The following is a 16,476-nucleotide window of genomic DNA, read 5'->3' as shown; positions in this document are numbered from 1 at the left end:
CGCCCAGGTAGAACATCAGCAGCCGCCTCATTGATACACAGAATCGGGCAGCCAGGCGATGGATTGTTATCATTATAATAAGTATTTTGCTCGTAGAAGGGAGAGGAATAATAATAATAATAATATAGAAATATAGAAATAATCACTGGAATAATAATAAGAGCAAGATAGTTTCTGGGCTGCGTATTAGTGATAGATGCGTACCGTACCGCCGTGTGTATGTATGTATGTATGTAGGTATGTATGTATGTATGTATGTAATAATGTATTCGTCCCCCAAGTCTTCTTCCGCCAAAACTCGTCTCAACTCTCCTCCTCCATTCCAAGTCAACCACAACCTTCTGCAACCATCTCCCCCTCTGGCCTCAACCACCAACCAACCGTGTCTCTCGATCGCTATTCTTCGCTGCTGAAGACCTGCTTCGTTGTCGACTTGCTGCTATTAAAGATTTAGACTGCCTTTGGACTTCTTCCGGCTACCCAGAACAGACTGCTCTGCACCCTAATTTTCTAGCAACAATTCCTTCGTCCACCGCCACCGTTATATCCACCAACGCTCCCGGAAAAAAAAAAAAAAAAAAAAAAAAAAAAAAAAAAACCACAACTTGAAAACCTCCAGCTAGACTACGCTCCCGATAGGGATTTTCTCGTCGACTACAACCATATTTTTTTATTTTTTTATCGCAAGGTCCAGAGATTGCCAGAGCCTTTGCTGTTGTCGACACCGTGCCTGGATTCTGCTGTGGTAAAACCCAGATAGAGCCTCATCCGTTGATCTAACACACCAACGAACGGCCTTTCACTCAGCCCTTCGCTCCATCAACAACCCTCTTCGACTGCAGCCCGCACCATCCCCTCCGCCATCGCAGAATAAGTATCTAGGCCGTTAATCAGTATCTGCGCGAGGAGTCTGGATTGGAGGCACGTTGGCTCAGTCCTTCACGGCCGTATTTTCTCCCTGCCATATTAGGTTTTCCCTCTTCGTAAGCCGCTCGCCTTTTCATGCTAAACGCCCTGCATGTTGCGACCCCCAAGCCGCCGGCGCGTCTTTATCCCAACTCTACCCAACATTAACACAGCCATCTTGGGTCGCACTTGTATACTGACTCTCTCTAAGATATCTAGGATTGTGTGAACTTCCTCAATACATCCAAGCCTCCCGAATTTCCCGCCTCCCTTTCCCCCCTCCTCCTCCGCCGCGACCCCCTTTCCCTCGCATTTTTCTCTCGCCGTTTCGTCCTCCTCGTTCCGCTTTTTCTGCATCCGTTACGTTCTTTTCGGATAACTTTCTTGCTAGCGGCAGCAAGACATGGCTGACCTGAATGAAATCGATCTCGATTCCATCATCGACCGGCTGTTGGAGGTGAGGGGCAGTCGACCAGGAAAGCAAGTTCAATTACTCGAGTCTGAGATTCGCCATCTCTGCACCAAGGCAAGAGAGATCTTTATCTCTCAGCCTATACTTCTCGAGCTCGAAGCGCCAATTAAGGTTCGTTTCTGACACTACAATTTATTTCGTTCTCTTTTTGCCACCCTTCTCCTATCAAAACTTGGCAATGTGGTGGCTATAAACCTTTGGGGAACACCAATCGTTTAAATTCATACCTCACCATGCGACGTAATAGCGCATATGGCTAATTTTTTAACGTGAACGACAACTAGATATGTGGCGATATTCATGGACAATACTATGATCTCCTGCGTTTGTTTGAATACGGCGGCTTCCCTCCCGAGGCTAACTACCTCTTCCTTGGAGACTATGTAGATAGAGGTAAGCAGTCGCTTGAGACAATCTGTCTCCTGTTGGCGTACAAAATCAAGTATCCAGAGAATTTTTTCATCCTCCGCGGAAACCACGAGTGCGCGTCGATCAACCGTATCTACGGTTTCTACGATGAGTGCAAACGGAGATATAACATCAAGCTGTGGAAGACGTTTACCGACTGCTTCAACTGCTTGCCAATTGCCGCTATCATTGACGAAAAAATTTTCACCATGCATGGTGGTCTAAGTCCCGACTTAAACTCTATGGAACAGATCCGTCGTGTAATGCGCCCTACTGATGTAAGTGCTCGCATTTTTCGTTGCCCTCTCGCTCTTGCTAAATTTAGCGTCCGTAATTCATGGGACTTCTTTCACGATGAAAAGTCTCCGAGCTCCGCGAGGCTCAGTATCCGCTGACCAATATAGATTCCGGACTGCGGTCTACTCTGCGATCTTCTGTGGTCCGATCCAGACAAGGATATAACAGGGTGGAGCGAAAACGATCGAGGCGTGTCATTCACGTTCGGACCAGACGTTGTTTCACGATTCCTACAAAAGCACGATATGGACCTTATATGTCGTGCACATCAGGTTGTCGAGGATGGCTATGAATTCTTCTCGAAACGGCAGCTGGTCACACTCTTTAGCGCACCCAACTATTGCGGAGAGTTCGACAATGCTGGAGCCATGATGAGCGTTGATGAGAGCCTATTATGTTCATTCCAGGTATGATGCCCCCGGCCGCTCTGTTCCGCGGTGTCACCGCTGGTGCCATAAAATACCATACAGGACGCACAGATAACTAACACCAACTCCTACCTGCAGATCCTGAAACCAGCCGAAAAAAAACAAAAGTACGTCTACGGTGGCATGAGCAGTGGCAGACCCATCACTCCTCCTAGGAAACAAAAGAAGAAGTGATCAAGAAATCATACGAGCTTTCCCATTTGTAGTAGGTTCGGGCGGAGATAAAAACTCTAGTCAAAACTTCCGACCACGATATATCAAAAACACGCACGTGCGCGAGAGATAGAGAAAGATAGATGATAATCTTGGCGGGGGGGGACGACAAAAAAACGAACCAGCCAACCCACCCTCACACCCAACCTCAACACACGACACACCGCGACACCAATAATAATAGTATCAGCTTGTATGCGCCGCCGCCTTCCCTGCCACCTTTTTGTCTTTTCACCTCGATTTTTTCTCCCTTCATCGCCAGCTTAACCGACATGGAACAGAGCATTGGAACTTCGCAAGGGCCGTTTCCTTCTTTTTTTTCTTGTACGCTCCTACGGTTGTTTTTCTTTCTCTTTTATCTTTCAGTAATAGGTCTCGACTTAACTATTCGGTACTTGCTTTTTCCCTTTTTTTAGTTATTTTCAATTACCTTTTTTCCTGCTCTCTGCGCATTCTTTTTAAAACGTATACTGTAGCTGATAATAATCAATGCTCCCGTCAATCGTCGTCGTAGTCGTCTTGAGAAAGAAGAATCTTCCTCGATCTAGTCATCCCGCCCCTCTTTCTTTTATCATCCCCCTCTCTGCTCTCTCTGGCCCCCTTCTCTCTTTCGGCCACGCACCCTCTTCTCTTTTCAGATACGACTGTTCTCTATTTGTTCCATTTCTGCGTTTCCTGTTCACCTCTATTTTTTCGTTTTCCCACGACAGATATATATATATATATATATGAAGAGAGAGAGAGTAAGAGAGAAGAGACGAGCATGGCGGGTGATCGTTGATTTAGGTCGCATTCCGTTTCCGTTTGAAAGAGCAAAAAATCTTAACAAATGCTTTTTTTCTTTTTATTTTTTTTATTGTATTCTTCTCTCTGCGTTTCTCCTTGCTGTCTCTTGTTTCCTTTCCATTTTCTCTTCCCAGATCCGATTAAGTTTTGTTTCCTTTTCCTTTTTCTTCTCTCCCTGCCTTTTCCCCTGCCCCTCCTTAGGCATCTACTGTATTCCTGTATTCCTGTATTCCTGTATTCCTGTATTCCTCGCCCGTCACCCGTAGGAAGATGCGCGAAACATTAAAGAAAAAGAAAAAGAAAAAGAAAAAAAAAAGAAAAAAAAAAGGATTATAAAATTAAAATCACTGTTAAGGTTTACTTGGGAGGGATTGTGGAATCTCTTTTTATTTCCTTCCAAGGGGGACATGACGACAGGTAGAGCGGGCTTTGCAGTGTAGGACATCGGGCTTCTCAATTAGGTTGAAGGTATCGTACTTAGGTAAAAGCCCGGGGGGGGGGGGAGGAGATGATAGTTAGACACAGCATTCGTATTCTCAGGGTTCATGAAGTGTTTATTTTTCTGGCTCAAGTGTCAAGTGGTCATTTTCAGTGAGATACTGTAGCTAGCAGCAGGCAAGCAAAAGAGCAGTTTTACAAGCTGAATGAAAAACATTATATATATGACAGTGAGCAGAGGGTTGCCCATCGCATTCGCCCATTTTAAGCCTCCATGTGCGCCTGTATGATATGTATATGTATATGCCTTTGGTCGCTATTCCGCGGGCCAGAGCGGAACGGACTGGGGGTGGTAAGTGGGGGGAGGGGTGGAAGGAGGAGGGCGGAGAAACTTCCTAAAGGTCTATCCATGCTTTATGAACTGTCTGTCTCCCATGTAACAAATAGGGAGGGAGGGAAGGAGGGTAAGAATAAGTTAACGATAAACGAAAGCGGAGACTGGGAATTCGTAATTGTAATTGTATCTTTTTTCCTGATTACTTTATATTTTTTGGCCGGGGGGGGGGACCTAAAAGACTATAAAAGACTATTCCCTCTCCTGACGGCCATTGAGGTAGATGAGAGTGGACTTGTATAATTAGTGGCGGAAAGAAGGAAATATAAATGTAGGCTAGCTAATAAGAGTGTGAACCAAAAAAAAAAAAAAAAAAAAAAAAAAAAAAACCGGGAGAACAAATGGGAAAGGAGCTGTTTGTCATGAGAGTTCTGTACATCATGGAGAGAAAGAAGAAAAGATTTCTGTGTTTTTTTTCTGTACTGGACGCCTAAACAGCAACAAACAAAAATGGATGAGAGTAGGGAAATGTGAATGGATTGATGCAATGATAGATCTGACTGATTGATTGATCTGGGGGTTGGGGAAAGGGAGGAACTTAGTTCCCGAAATTTATCCTTTTTTCCCTCATATTCAACAAATCATGAGCGAAGAGAGAGACGGAGGAAGCTGATGGTCTCTCTCTTTTTTTCTTAAAATAGAGAGTTATGAAATAAAAAGGAAAAGTGGCTTTGGATGGCTGAGTGGAACACACAAAAAACAAGATTTGCATAGACTTGACGGGCATAGAAATGAACCTGGTTAAAGGACAAGACAAGACAGGACAAGACAAGACAAGACAAGACAAGGCATGATAATACGATTATAATGCAAACGCGAAGGCTTTTCTACGCAATTTAGACATATTGAGACATCCATCTGATACCTTCACCATAACCTATTGGGGAGAAGGGAAAAAAAAGGTGCTTAGCTACGGAACTAAATGTTTTTCGTTTTGGAGAGGGTTTCCTTTCAAAACATACCTTGCCGCATAACCACGCTGCACATGAACAATTCAATAGGCCGGATACCCTCCAAAGGCACCTTGCCCTTGCCGGTGGTCTGGAAAAGGCCCATTTGGTGCCGAAGCTCATCCTCAGGCACGGCGCCCGGGTGATCGATTTTATTGCCGAGGATGAGGAATGGAACCTTGGCAAGCTCCTCCATGGCCAGGAGGGCGCTCAGTTCGGCCCTAGCTTCGGGGAAACGGTCGGGGTCCTTGGCATCGATGAGGAAGACGATGCCGCTTACTTCTGGGAAGTAATCTTTCCAAAGACGACGGGCTGTGAGGGAACGGACGTGGTATATTAGTAAGTGGTTGTGGGGGAAGAATTGCTGATAGATGCATTCATCATATGTATTGTAGGAAGAGACAGCAAAAGGGAATCGATGGTTTCTCACCTTGCATGTGACCACCTAGATCGAATGTTGTGAATCTGTTGTTACCAATGGCTAGTTCTTCGGATGTGGGATGTGCGGTAGGTTGGAGGATGGCCACTCGATCATTCTAAGAAAACGTAACATGTTAGCGAAATGCAATTATTCCACCACACGACAACCTTTCACAAATAGTCCCGGAGCAGTCACCCGCCCCCTATATCTCATGTAGCCAGCACATATATCAATCTTCTCGACACATTTCCCCCTTCAAGGGCTCCGTCCACACGCATAACCACAAAAAACGAGGCCTGCCAATCCAAACAAAACCAAAATGCATATATGTCAACCCACCTTCAACATATGCAGCAGCGTAGTTTTTCCCGCGTTATCCAGACCGAGGAAGAGGAGCTTTGCATGCTTGTTCAGCAGCCCGAGGGAGGCGAGGATATCATAAACTGTATAGATATACCATCACGTCAGCTATCCATCATCATCCATTATACATATCCGTAGAAGTAAGTTTGCCAGTATGGGTGCCACCGTCGGCCCCCTCTCCTCTTCTGTTTTGACTATTTGCCCAAAAAAGCAAGAGGTGGATGGAGCTTGAGGCAATTGGGCAGTTGGCCGTTAGGAGAAAAGAGAAACTGCCCCAGTTGGCCAAATTTCCGCATTTGGTCATGGCGAGTGATATGGTGAAGGGTTATACATACACCAGTTAACAATCCACATCGTGGTAACAGACAAATGAAAGAGGCGGAGAATGAGGGTGAGTGAGGGTGAGGTAAGGCAGGATGAAAAGGAGCTATCGAAGGACGAATGTGGAGTAGAGGGGTTCCGGATTCAATAGTTATATTATATCAAGCCGTATGAAAATCGAATCGACAACGGATCGAGAAGCTGCTCTCCCTCTATCTAAGCGTAATCTGTGTTTGGATGAGCTTCCTGGAACAAGGACAGGGTCTTATGAGAGGGAATCCACGGCTTTTGGTAGGTTGGTAGGCGATGGTTTGCTTGTTGGAAGCTTGCTAGAAGCTTGTTGGCTGGTGGCTGCTCGAAGGTATATGTGGGTATATATAGCGAGAGACCCTCGATTATTGTGTGTACTGATGTTGCTATATTCTGTCTCTCTTCATCAACATCAACATCATCGTCGTCGTCGTTCTGATGTTGAACGATGAGAGAGAAAGAAGTGTCCTTATGCTGACTCAGCACACACGTGATAACTGCATGAGCCGCGGATCTCGCTTGAAATGCTTATTGGGGCTAGTGTGGATTGAGCAGCAGGGAATGTTGGCAGTATATACGATTGGTCTTGGCTTTATGAAGCGCATGCATTTCCAAACACTATATATTGGAAAATTTCATATCTATAGATGTCAAAAGCAACACCTGATCAGCGATTATTTGATATTCTTAGGTGCCTGACCCTTAATCTTTCAGATGCCTTTTCTTCGACTCAAAAGAAGACAGTCTTTAATGAGTACATCCGCCAAGTACAAGTAGAAAATGAACATATAAAAAGAAAATATATAAAAAAAAACGTAACGAACGTAGTGAATGAAAAATGCAAAGATAAAGCTAAGTTCATGATCTCGTTACGCAATAACAACAACAGAAAGGGGGCGTAATAAACGAAGTTAAGATGGCCGCGCGAAATGCATCAGAAATAATGAAAGCCTTTCCCTTTCTAGTCTAATAGTTGTAGAGTAAGCTAGAGATATGGAAATAGGTATACAAGAGTACTTCCCAGGCAGAATAAAAACATGATAGCGTGAGGGGAATCAATCATGTTTCGAAAAAAAATCAAATCGTAAACGAGTATGATCTTTCGTAAAATATGTACCGGATGTAGGGGATATCGAAAACGATATATATAAAAAAGAACAGTAGTGAGTATAAAATAAAGGTATATACAGACGAAAGAGTAACGCAAGAAAAGCTAAAAACAAATTTTACGAAAACTGTCTTTAAACAGCATAAATACAAAATCAAAAAGTATGCTCTTGAATAGGGGCTTTTTGGGTGGAAAATAAAATAACGACACGAATGCAGCATGGATAAATTTTATATCGAAAGCACAAGATGAGCACCTTGTCCAACGCCAACGCCATACGCCTTAAAGCGTTCCGCGGCTTCGAGTCCAAGTTCTTTCATGCGTTCGGCACCTTTACCGGGTAAGGGTCTGCGCTCAAGACTTTCCTTTGCAGCTTTCCGGCAGTGCTGGCGCCAGAATTTTTCTTTCCGCTTCTGGCGTTTCTTTTCGAGACCTACAACAATATCGATGGGTCCGCGGGTGTGCATGTCGTGGCTGCTGGAATCACTAGTGCTGGTTATATTATGCATTGCCTTCGACAATCGACGGCGTTCTAGGCGAGCGAAGAAGGGATTCGGGGTGCGAGGGAGCGACCTGGTACGGCGCCGGTTGGTCCTCTGTGAAAGGCCAGTGATGTTCATGCCGACAGGGTGGAGGGCTGCAGTGGCGAGAGGAGGATGACGCGACAGGGTAGGAGATTTCAATCTCATGGTTGGCGGCGGCGATCGTAGACGTCGCGGAGAATTCCCATAGACTCGCCGAGGAGGAGGCGGCGACTGAAGGCGTTTTGGAGAGCGACTTGGACTGGTCTTACGGCTGCTGGCTTTCTGCCTTCCACGAAGACCTTCGGAGTCATACGTATCTAGGTTTTCGATGGTGTCATTATTGTCATCGTCATTGTCATCATCGTCTCCATCTTCATCCTCGGGGTCTGTGGTGGGGAAACTTGGGTCAATGTCCTGCGGAATAAGGATATGTTTTGCCCGGCGACGCTCTTCCATGCAGGAAATATACGCCGCTTCCAACGGACGGTCCTCGTCAAAGGTTCCGCATACGAAGTCGGTGCTATCAGGAAGGTTTGGTGTGCCAGGGCGATGCTTCTGGAGTTTGCCCGACCGACGGCGTCTTTGGCAGGGCCTGGGTTGCGGAGGGGGTGGCATTTTTTCGCGGTCGTTCTCACGTTCCTCTGAAGACTCAATCGAAGAATGTGAACCTCGTCGTCCAGGATCTTGGCGAGTGAAATCGACGTTGTCAACGCTTGTAGCTGCGGTTGCCATCGACGGGGCCCAGAATTCGTATTCCGATTCGTTATCACTTTCGTCAGAGTCTGCAAACCCGGCCTCATTGTCGCTCTCGTTGCCAGCGTCCGAAAAACCATCCTGTAGTGTAGAATCATCTCCATCGTCCCCATCGTCCCCATCGTCCCCATCATCATCATCGTCGTTATCGTCGTCATCGTCGTCATCGTCATCATCGTCATCATCATCGTCTTCGTCATTTTCCGCATCCTCCTCGTCTTGTCGGGCTTCTTCTTCCGCTTCCTCGCCAAGTTTTCTAATCGCAAGCTCCTTCTTCATGCAATCATTCAGCGTCATTTTGTCCTTATAATCCGTCCTTTGGTTTACCCAATCATCGTCTTCCAAAGAACTCCCGAATTCGTGAAAACGAGTAGCATCGGAAAGTTCAAACCCACCAAGGCCCGCAACACGAGGAGCACACTGTGCATTCTTTGAAGGAGGGTCGCTTCTATCGGGCTTATCCTGTGACGACGATGAGGAGTCGGAACTGAACTTGCGTAGAGAGAGAGGCGAGTTTCCATTTCGTTGGCTTAAAGAATCTTTGCGATGGTTTGTTCGTTCAAGGTTGCCCTCACTATCGCCGGCCAGCCGTGAAGGACAAACGAAAGTCAGCATGGATTTACGTTTGGGCCCATGGTTTGTATCCTTCACTGGTTCGCTGGAAGCTTTCGTCTCTTCGTCAAATTTCTGTCCACAAGCAAATGTTATCAGGCGCTTCCGTCCGAGATTGGCTTCGATTTCCGAACCGGGAGTGTCGGTAGGAGGGGCTATAAGAGCCTTAAATTGCAAACGCCCCTGGGTTGTGGGGGCCATATGGGTAAAGGCGGAGGGAATGGGTGGGCTTGGTGACTCAGGCCGAGGTGGTGTTTTGGTTTCCCCATCGCTGGTCAATTCTGCCGTCGAAGGTCCGCTGATGTTGCTATAGGTCGAAGGCGGGTAATTTCTATTCAAGTCATTCGAATGTGAAGCCTGATGTGGGGAATCAATAGGTGAAGGTTCGGGACTGCTGAGCAGAGCTCGGGTAAGCAGTGATTCTTTCTTTGCGTCTGGAATGATAAGTTTCGCCTTGGCATATGGTTGAGATGCATTATTCTGCAAATTCGAGTACAGTTTAAGTTTTCGATCGTCTGGTGGTTCGTCTGCGTCGGCAGAAATCTCCTCACCATCGCTTGTGGGAGCGCCCGGTGTGTTGGATAAACGCAACATCTTGGTTAGGGCACCGATCATAGCTGACTACCACAAGAGGCGCGGGTTCCTTCCGATCGGATGCTGAAGTATTTTAATCAAGTCCCAATTTAAAGAAACAAGAGCAAATCAACGTAGGGCGTATCGTAAATGGTAGTGAGAAAAACGACGAGAAAAAAAATCGAAAGGCCTCCCAGATTGCAATAAGGAAAAGTGATGCGCGACCTAGATGATTGCTGATAATGTGAAGTTAAACCGGGCAATGTCGAGTTGATGCTTTGTTGTCCTCTGGAAGACTATTGAGGAGCAAGGGAAATGCCCGTCAAAAAGTTATTGTCATAAGAGGTAAATCGTCATCTTGACCTGAAGGACGCGGAAGAGGCCGTGAATGTCAACAAAATTACCGGAGGGGAGAGGAGACGAGGCACGAAGCCAAAGCAAGGTCGATGGCTGTCGTAGTAGAGACCGCACGATAATAACTATCTAGGTATATTTTCACAGCGGAGGTAATAATAGACGGCGGAGAATAAAGCTAGATCAAGTGGCTTCTAGGCGTGTTGGCGGACAGAGGGACAGAGGGCGATGGCGGTAAAAATCGCCAAGCCGAGGTAAGTCGCCACAGGGCGTTGCGATTTTCCTGGTGCAGGGTTGGGCAAACAAACACGGGAACCAAGTCACAGTAACGGGGCGTGACGGTGTTGTGGACACCAACACAGAGTATTCAGTCAGAAGGGAAAGATAGACGATGGAATTGATGGAAACAAGAAAGCAGATAGGTGATAGAACGAGCCTAGGATGGGATGGGAGAAGAGAGATGAGAGAATGTGAGAGAGAGCGAGGAGGAGAAGAGGAAGAAAGCGAGAAGTTCTTGAAGGGGGGACTCGATGGGGCGTGTTGACTAAGCCGCCCTGAGCCTGAGCCCTGAAGCCCTGATCCGGTAATAATAATACGCAGTATTAATAATAATAGATAACTTACCGCGTATCAACAAATACCCAGCCAAACTCTAACTAATCACAGCAGCGATAAATAATCCTACCTATGAACCATAGTATATTGATTCCATAAGTCAACAGTTGGGATTGATTTGATTCTTATTTTATATATAGGAGGGAGGATGTTTAGCTTTGTCATACTCCGTACTATAATATATAATAATAATAATAATAATAATAATACCCCTCAGTTGAAGCCAGACCGGGTGGAGGTTGGCCCCGTCTTGCCAGCGAACTAATCCACATAACGACAGCGACAGCAACCACGACAACCTGCTATTTACGAGGCGAACAAGGGGCCTAACAACGAAGCAAAAAACAATTTCCCGGTGCATACTGCGTAGATCGAACCATTAGACCAAGTCTTTAATAATTATTATATGTATCACGAGTCGTTTCCGTCATAGCCGCTACCATCAACAAAGAGCAGCCATCGAGATTCAAGCTCACAAAGCCTGTAGCAACACCTCCTCGAAAGTCGGGCAACGAGCACAAGTCGACTGCCCCTACCTAGGTATTATTTACATGTACACATGCCCTGGTGACTTGGCTGGAAGATCGTTAATAAGTCAGTTAATTGTCGGGAGTGATCCGCGCAAGCCGCACGCGTTGCACCAATGTTGCTCGACATAATTATCTGCAATCCAAGAATTTCATATGCTGGGTGGGGGTTAACCCGGCTGCTGTGCAACACCCCACCCAACGAGAACACGCGAAATTGAACGACGTGCAGTGCAGACTGTGCAGTTGCAGGTCAATTTGACGACCATGGTTGGTGATCCATAATACCACACATATCAGCATGGTGCTGCATGGCGCTACATGGCCGGAAAGCCTGCATAACCCTCCATAACCAATAATGGGAATACTCTGTACTTACTCTGTACTGTTGCAATAATAATTCGGAATCAACGCTGGATCACAAGTTATTCTGAAAGAGAAAGCAAGGCATTCGTTTTCAATGGTAGGGTAGTCGTCCAGCATACAGGCTCGAAATATAACGTCGACTTTAAACATCTATCCCTTGTCCCTAACCGCGAACAAATGCGCATTTATATACTTGAAAGGAAACGACACGAAACGAAACGAAACTACAACCAGATTCGCGGCCACACACCACCATTCGAGGATTTAATAACTAGCTTGGTAATCTTAGCTTCTTTTTATTTGAAGTGTTGTGATGACTTGCATCATCCATATATGCAAGCTGTTTCCCCCAAACAATCAAACGTATGCAAGGCGAAAATGCTAAGCCGTAGCTTGTCCAGGTGTCGTTTTGTTGGCCCGTTTAGGTGGACAATAATTGGTAAAACACTACTGATGCCCAACAGCCTCCTGGTCATTTGCCAAAACAAACAACCTTAATTGGACAAAAAATAAAATAAAAAATAAAAGAGGGGGAGAGAGAGAAAGAGAAAGAGAGGAAACGAGTTTGAAAGCAAGTACTAAATTAGCCAGACTAGAGAATAAAACTAATTACAAAAGCAAAGCAAAAGCATTGAGATCAAACTGGGCTTGATATTCAGTCAATCCCTTTGAAACAGTCATTGATTCGCAGCCTGATGATAGATATATATTATCTCTACTTCAAATCAACTCATTCAGACTTTTTACTACAAAGCTGTATTAAGCTTGTAACTTAGCAGACTTAACAGACTGGCCTCTGGGCTGGGAAAGCAGAAATTCATCCTCGATGGTCTAGTGGTGATGATTTCCGCTTGTCATTTGAAAATTTGCCAAGCGCGGGAGACCAGGGTTCGATTCCCTGTCGGGGAGATCTTTCTCTATTGTTTCTTTTTTTTTTTTTTCTTTTGCTTTTTCACTTTTCATTTTTCCATGTTGATACTTTCAGTTCAGTGACAATTAATCTAGACCAAGCTCCAGCCACCTATGAGACTCTTTCATTTTGGTATTGTATAGAGAGAATCAACAGAGCATAGTTCCTCCTATCTCCATTGAGCATTATACGGGAGCAAACACATATATTTCAACATTAATTCTTTCACAATGAGACTAGAAATTCTGAGCTCTGCTTGTGCCTTGCTTAGCTGTTGCCATTCTACTCTCACCGACATTATTGCTTGAGATGTTTGTTCTTCTGTCCCGTTATCGTGTGGGTGGGGTGTCGGTACCAGACTATGGATTTGGAGCCTATTGAATAACTATCCCAGGGCTGGTTTGAGATCGGACCACGTGCAAGGAGAGGTTGTCTCATACCATACCATACCTAGGTAGTGTTGCTCTTGTATGAGGGATTTTTGTTCACGAGCTGTTACGGAGTAGTGTTTCTGACGAGAAACTAATCTTGCCTTTGCCTTACCATACCTACCCCGCGACTGTTGTAGCGCGGGGTTGGCTTGGTGGCTTGTGGTTAAAAAGCCCTGGCCGCGGGGAGTAATTAGATAGCCACCTCCCATAAAAAAACACAAACTCTAACCATCCCGATTCACCACCGAAGATATTGGCCTTCAGGGCGACCATGACGACAACTGCCATGGCATGACCAAACTGGTCCATCTCTTGTTTTAACCCGGCCATATGCCAGTCATGCAGCTAGAATTGGTGATGGTCATGAAACGTGGTCCGTTCTTCTACTCGTTGTTTTGCTGAGCATGGCACAGTCAGGAGCAATTCCAAGGTACAGTAAGTACCATGGGCCTCTGGATATCTTGAATGCGGTAGAGCTGCCGCTCTCCGCATCACTGTGTTATTTTCAACAGGTGGAGGGAGGATTTTTACTTACTCTCCTTTCAGGGCTTAACGAGTGCAGGCAGTGATGTTAGTTCTGTGGGTATGGTATTATTTTCGTCCGAGGAGCAGCATACATCTGAGACGAAGCTTCCTGCTTCTCCAGCGAACATGCTACAGGATAGGTAACCTCAATACATCTACAAGGCAAAAAAGGGTCTGAAAACCGGCAGATCCCTCATCCACTCAGTTACGGATTATATATCGCGATCGCGGATCCTACATATCCTCTAATTAATTAGTCTCATTTCTTCCCTGTGCCTTTCAAGGGCCCTCTCTGTTTACTGTACTGCGGATTCTTTCCCGCCGCACCACTACGAGCAAGCCCACACATGGTAAGTATATCTACAGTATATATACAACCCGAGAGAAGGCGGGGGAAACACTTCCAACTTGCTCCATGTGTTTGGCCCGGGAAGACAAGCTGCTCGGCCCATGATGTCATCTATCTCTGAGCCAGCCAACCAGGCACCTGCCTCCTGAAGCCGCTGACGATGATGGCCTGGCAGTCTAGCGGTGTAAACACTAACCATCAATGTTTGGGCCCGTACTTCCTCGATTTACGTAGATTGGTTTATTCATTTTTCAGTATGTAGAGGGTATGAACTGGAAACTTTTTTTTAACGTTCTATTCTCTCTAATTAAATATGTCTCAGAACCACTTTCAATGCATCTGTTATCTGCACTAATGTGATCAACCACTCAACACCTATTTCTGTAATTGATTATGCAGAAGAAAATACATGTTAAGACTATGCTAAGATAACATAACTTATAAGAACATAGAAAATATAAATAAGTGACAACTAGATACATGCAATAGTAACTTCTTAGCTTAGAAACATAGAGCAATTAATTGAAGCAATTTGTACATTTTTTTATTTATTAGAAATCTGAGATGTCTTGAGTTCTAAATTTAATGTATTCTCTGTGAGTTTTAAACCTTCATGTTTTTGATTTCTCATGTTAAGATGTTACTGAGTGATCATATTAATCATTCAGTTATTAAAGTAGATATGTACAGTTAATATAATTAATCACTCAACACTTACTTACACTTAACACCTGTCATTTCGCTATCACTATGATGAAATATTTTCAATGATATCTCAACAATACAATTAGATTTTAAGATGATATATTATATAATGAAAATATATATAGAAAATTACATATAAAAATATACAGCTAATTCTGTAGATATTTAACTTAACAACTTATCTAAAATATGAAATTTTGAATGATAATAGATTCAGTGAGTAAGCAGTTATTAAATCAGTAAAAATTATAATATTATCAGATTTCTCTGATAATAAATCTGTGAGTACTCTGACAGAGCTCTGAAAATATAATTTAGTCACTTTTTATAAAATTAAGAGTGTATTTTTCTGATTAAAAAAATAATTTTTAAATTCTTTAATTTGTTTCTTATTTAATTGTGATTATTATTATACAGCAGTTTATTTTTTTTCTCTTTTTACTCTTAAATCTTTCTTATATTTTTAAATTTTTTTCAATCTGCTATTAAATAGCTTTTATAGTTTTATTTATATCTTTTTACTATTTTATTATCTGATAAATTATTTTCTATTTTATTTTCTTTTTTATAATATCTGTTTTTTTCTATTTTTTAAAAATAATATATTATAACTTGATATTCTTCTTATAAGTTTATTTATTTTTTTAACAGTTTTAAAAGTTGTTATTTTTTTATATATAATTTATATCTTTGCTGATGAAAAGAACTGTATTAATAATAAATTTGAAAAATTTAATAATTTTATTACTCTGTTATATTTAGACTGGCTACTGAGACTATGAATTTCATATTTAATCTCATTTAATCTGATCTCATACATTTCTTGATGTGAATTCTGCTGAGACTAGTCATTAAAAAAACATGTAAAGTGACTATATATCAGATCTTAAAATGAAATCATGACTTGAAAAAAATAAGAAAGTGATTTCATTTGATTTCATTTAGTCTCATTCTTAGTATAAAGTTACTATTTTTAGACATTTTAAGGTTTTTTTTGAACTATTTTTAATTTTTTAAAAAGTAACACTTTTTGATAATGCTCAAATGAGATTTAAAGTCATTTAAAGTAATAAAAATAATTTAAATTGAGAAGTGAAAATCATGATCTCATTTGAAAAATGTGATAAGAGTAGACAGTAAGTCTCACTGAGACAGTATGAAACTACTATCTAATGTTAAAACTATGTAATGAGATCAGTTGAATTGATAATGAAACTATTAAAAAATCTAATTCTGGTCTCAGACACGGTCACACAGTCAGTCTAGTTATATTTGTAATATTTTCTCTCTTAATTAAAAACTTACTGTAATTATCCATTTTTTATTAAAAAGACTTTTTTATTAAGAGTAAGATTTTTCTCTGTATAAATCACTCAGTTGAAATTATTAAATATTTAATATTATTATTATTTAACTTACTTTATTAATTTCTATATATTAATAATAAAAATAAAAGTTTTTGATTAATATTATATATCTGAAAGAGTATAAAACTATACTATAAGTTTTTTAAAAACTTATTTTAAATTAAATAAATGTAAATCAGTAGTAATGTGATTCAAAGATTGCTTGAGTCAGTGTACAATTACAGGCGTACGCCGGCTTCTTATATATTGTACACTAAATTAATTAGTAGCTGCTATAACCTCTTTACACTTGTAAGTAAGTTCAGAAGTGACTGTGTTATTATCTGACAG

General features: G+C 42.7%; 3 protein-coding genes and 1 non-coding gene across 5 annotated transcripts; 2 read left to right on the top strand and 2 right to left on the bottom strand.

The window, feature by feature from the left end:
- The first annotated feature begins 229 nt into the window (after positions 1–229).
- Positions 230–4,302, top strand: BDBG_08999. 2 transcript variants are annotated; one of them, XM_031723826.1, is made up of 6 exons: positions 300–983; positions 1,118–1,489; positions 1,663–2,064; positions 2,191–2,490; positions 2,590–2,618; positions 2,721–4,213. In XM_031723826.1, exons 2-6 carry the CDS (start codon positions 1,310–1,312, stop codon positions 2,734–2,736), a joined length of 927 nt encoding a protein of 308 aa, XP_031581163.1. In that variant the 5' UTR covers positions 300–983; positions 1,118–1,309; the 3' UTR covers positions 2,737–4,213. The 2 variants fall into 2 exon arrangements, with proteins under 2 accessions (XP_002620588.1, XP_031581163.1); XM_002620542.2 differs by having other exon boundaries at positions 230–983; positions 2,590–4,302.
- BDBG_08998 (small COPII coat GTPase sar1) lies at positions 3,860–6,910 on the bottom strand. The gene is made up of 5 exons (XM_002620541.2): positions 6,412–6,910; positions 6,053–6,156; positions 5,723–5,828; positions 5,305–5,604; positions 3,860–5,219 (listed from the first exon to the last, which is right to left on the bottom strand). Exons 1-5 carry the CDS (start codon positions 6,428–6,430, stop codon positions 5,179–5,181), a joined length of 570 nt encoding a protein of 189 aa, XP_002620587.1. The 5' UTR covers positions 6,431–6,910; the 3' UTR covers positions 3,860–5,178.
- Positions 6,911–6,914: 4 nt separating this feature from the next.
- BDBG_08997 (uncharacterized protein) lies at positions 6,915–10,936 on the bottom strand. Its single transcript, XM_002620540.2, has one exon. It carries the CDS (start codon positions 10,037–10,039, stop codon positions 7,766–7,768), a length of 2,274 nt encoding a protein of 757 aa, XP_002620586.2. The 5' UTR covers positions 10,040–10,936; the 3' UTR covers positions 6,915–7,765.
- A 1,743-nt stretch (positions 10,937–12,679) lies between these two features.
- Positions 12,680–12,768, top strand: BDBG_17928. The gene has a single exon. It is a non-coding gene; the product is annotated as a tRNA-Asp (tRNA).
- The last annotated feature ends 3,708 nt before the right edge of the window (positions 12,769–16,476 follow it).

Source organism: Blastomyces gilchristii, assembly GCF_000003855.2.
Source record: "Blastomyces gilchristii SLH14081 genomic scaffold supercont1.33, whole genome shotgun sequence".
Lineage (NCBI taxonomy): Eukaryota > Fungi > Ascomycota > Eurotiomycetes > Onygenales > Ajellomycetaceae > Blastomyces > Blastomyces gilchristii.
Note: the sequence above shows the minus strand (reverse complement) of the source record. Positions and strands in the feature narration are given on the sequence as shown.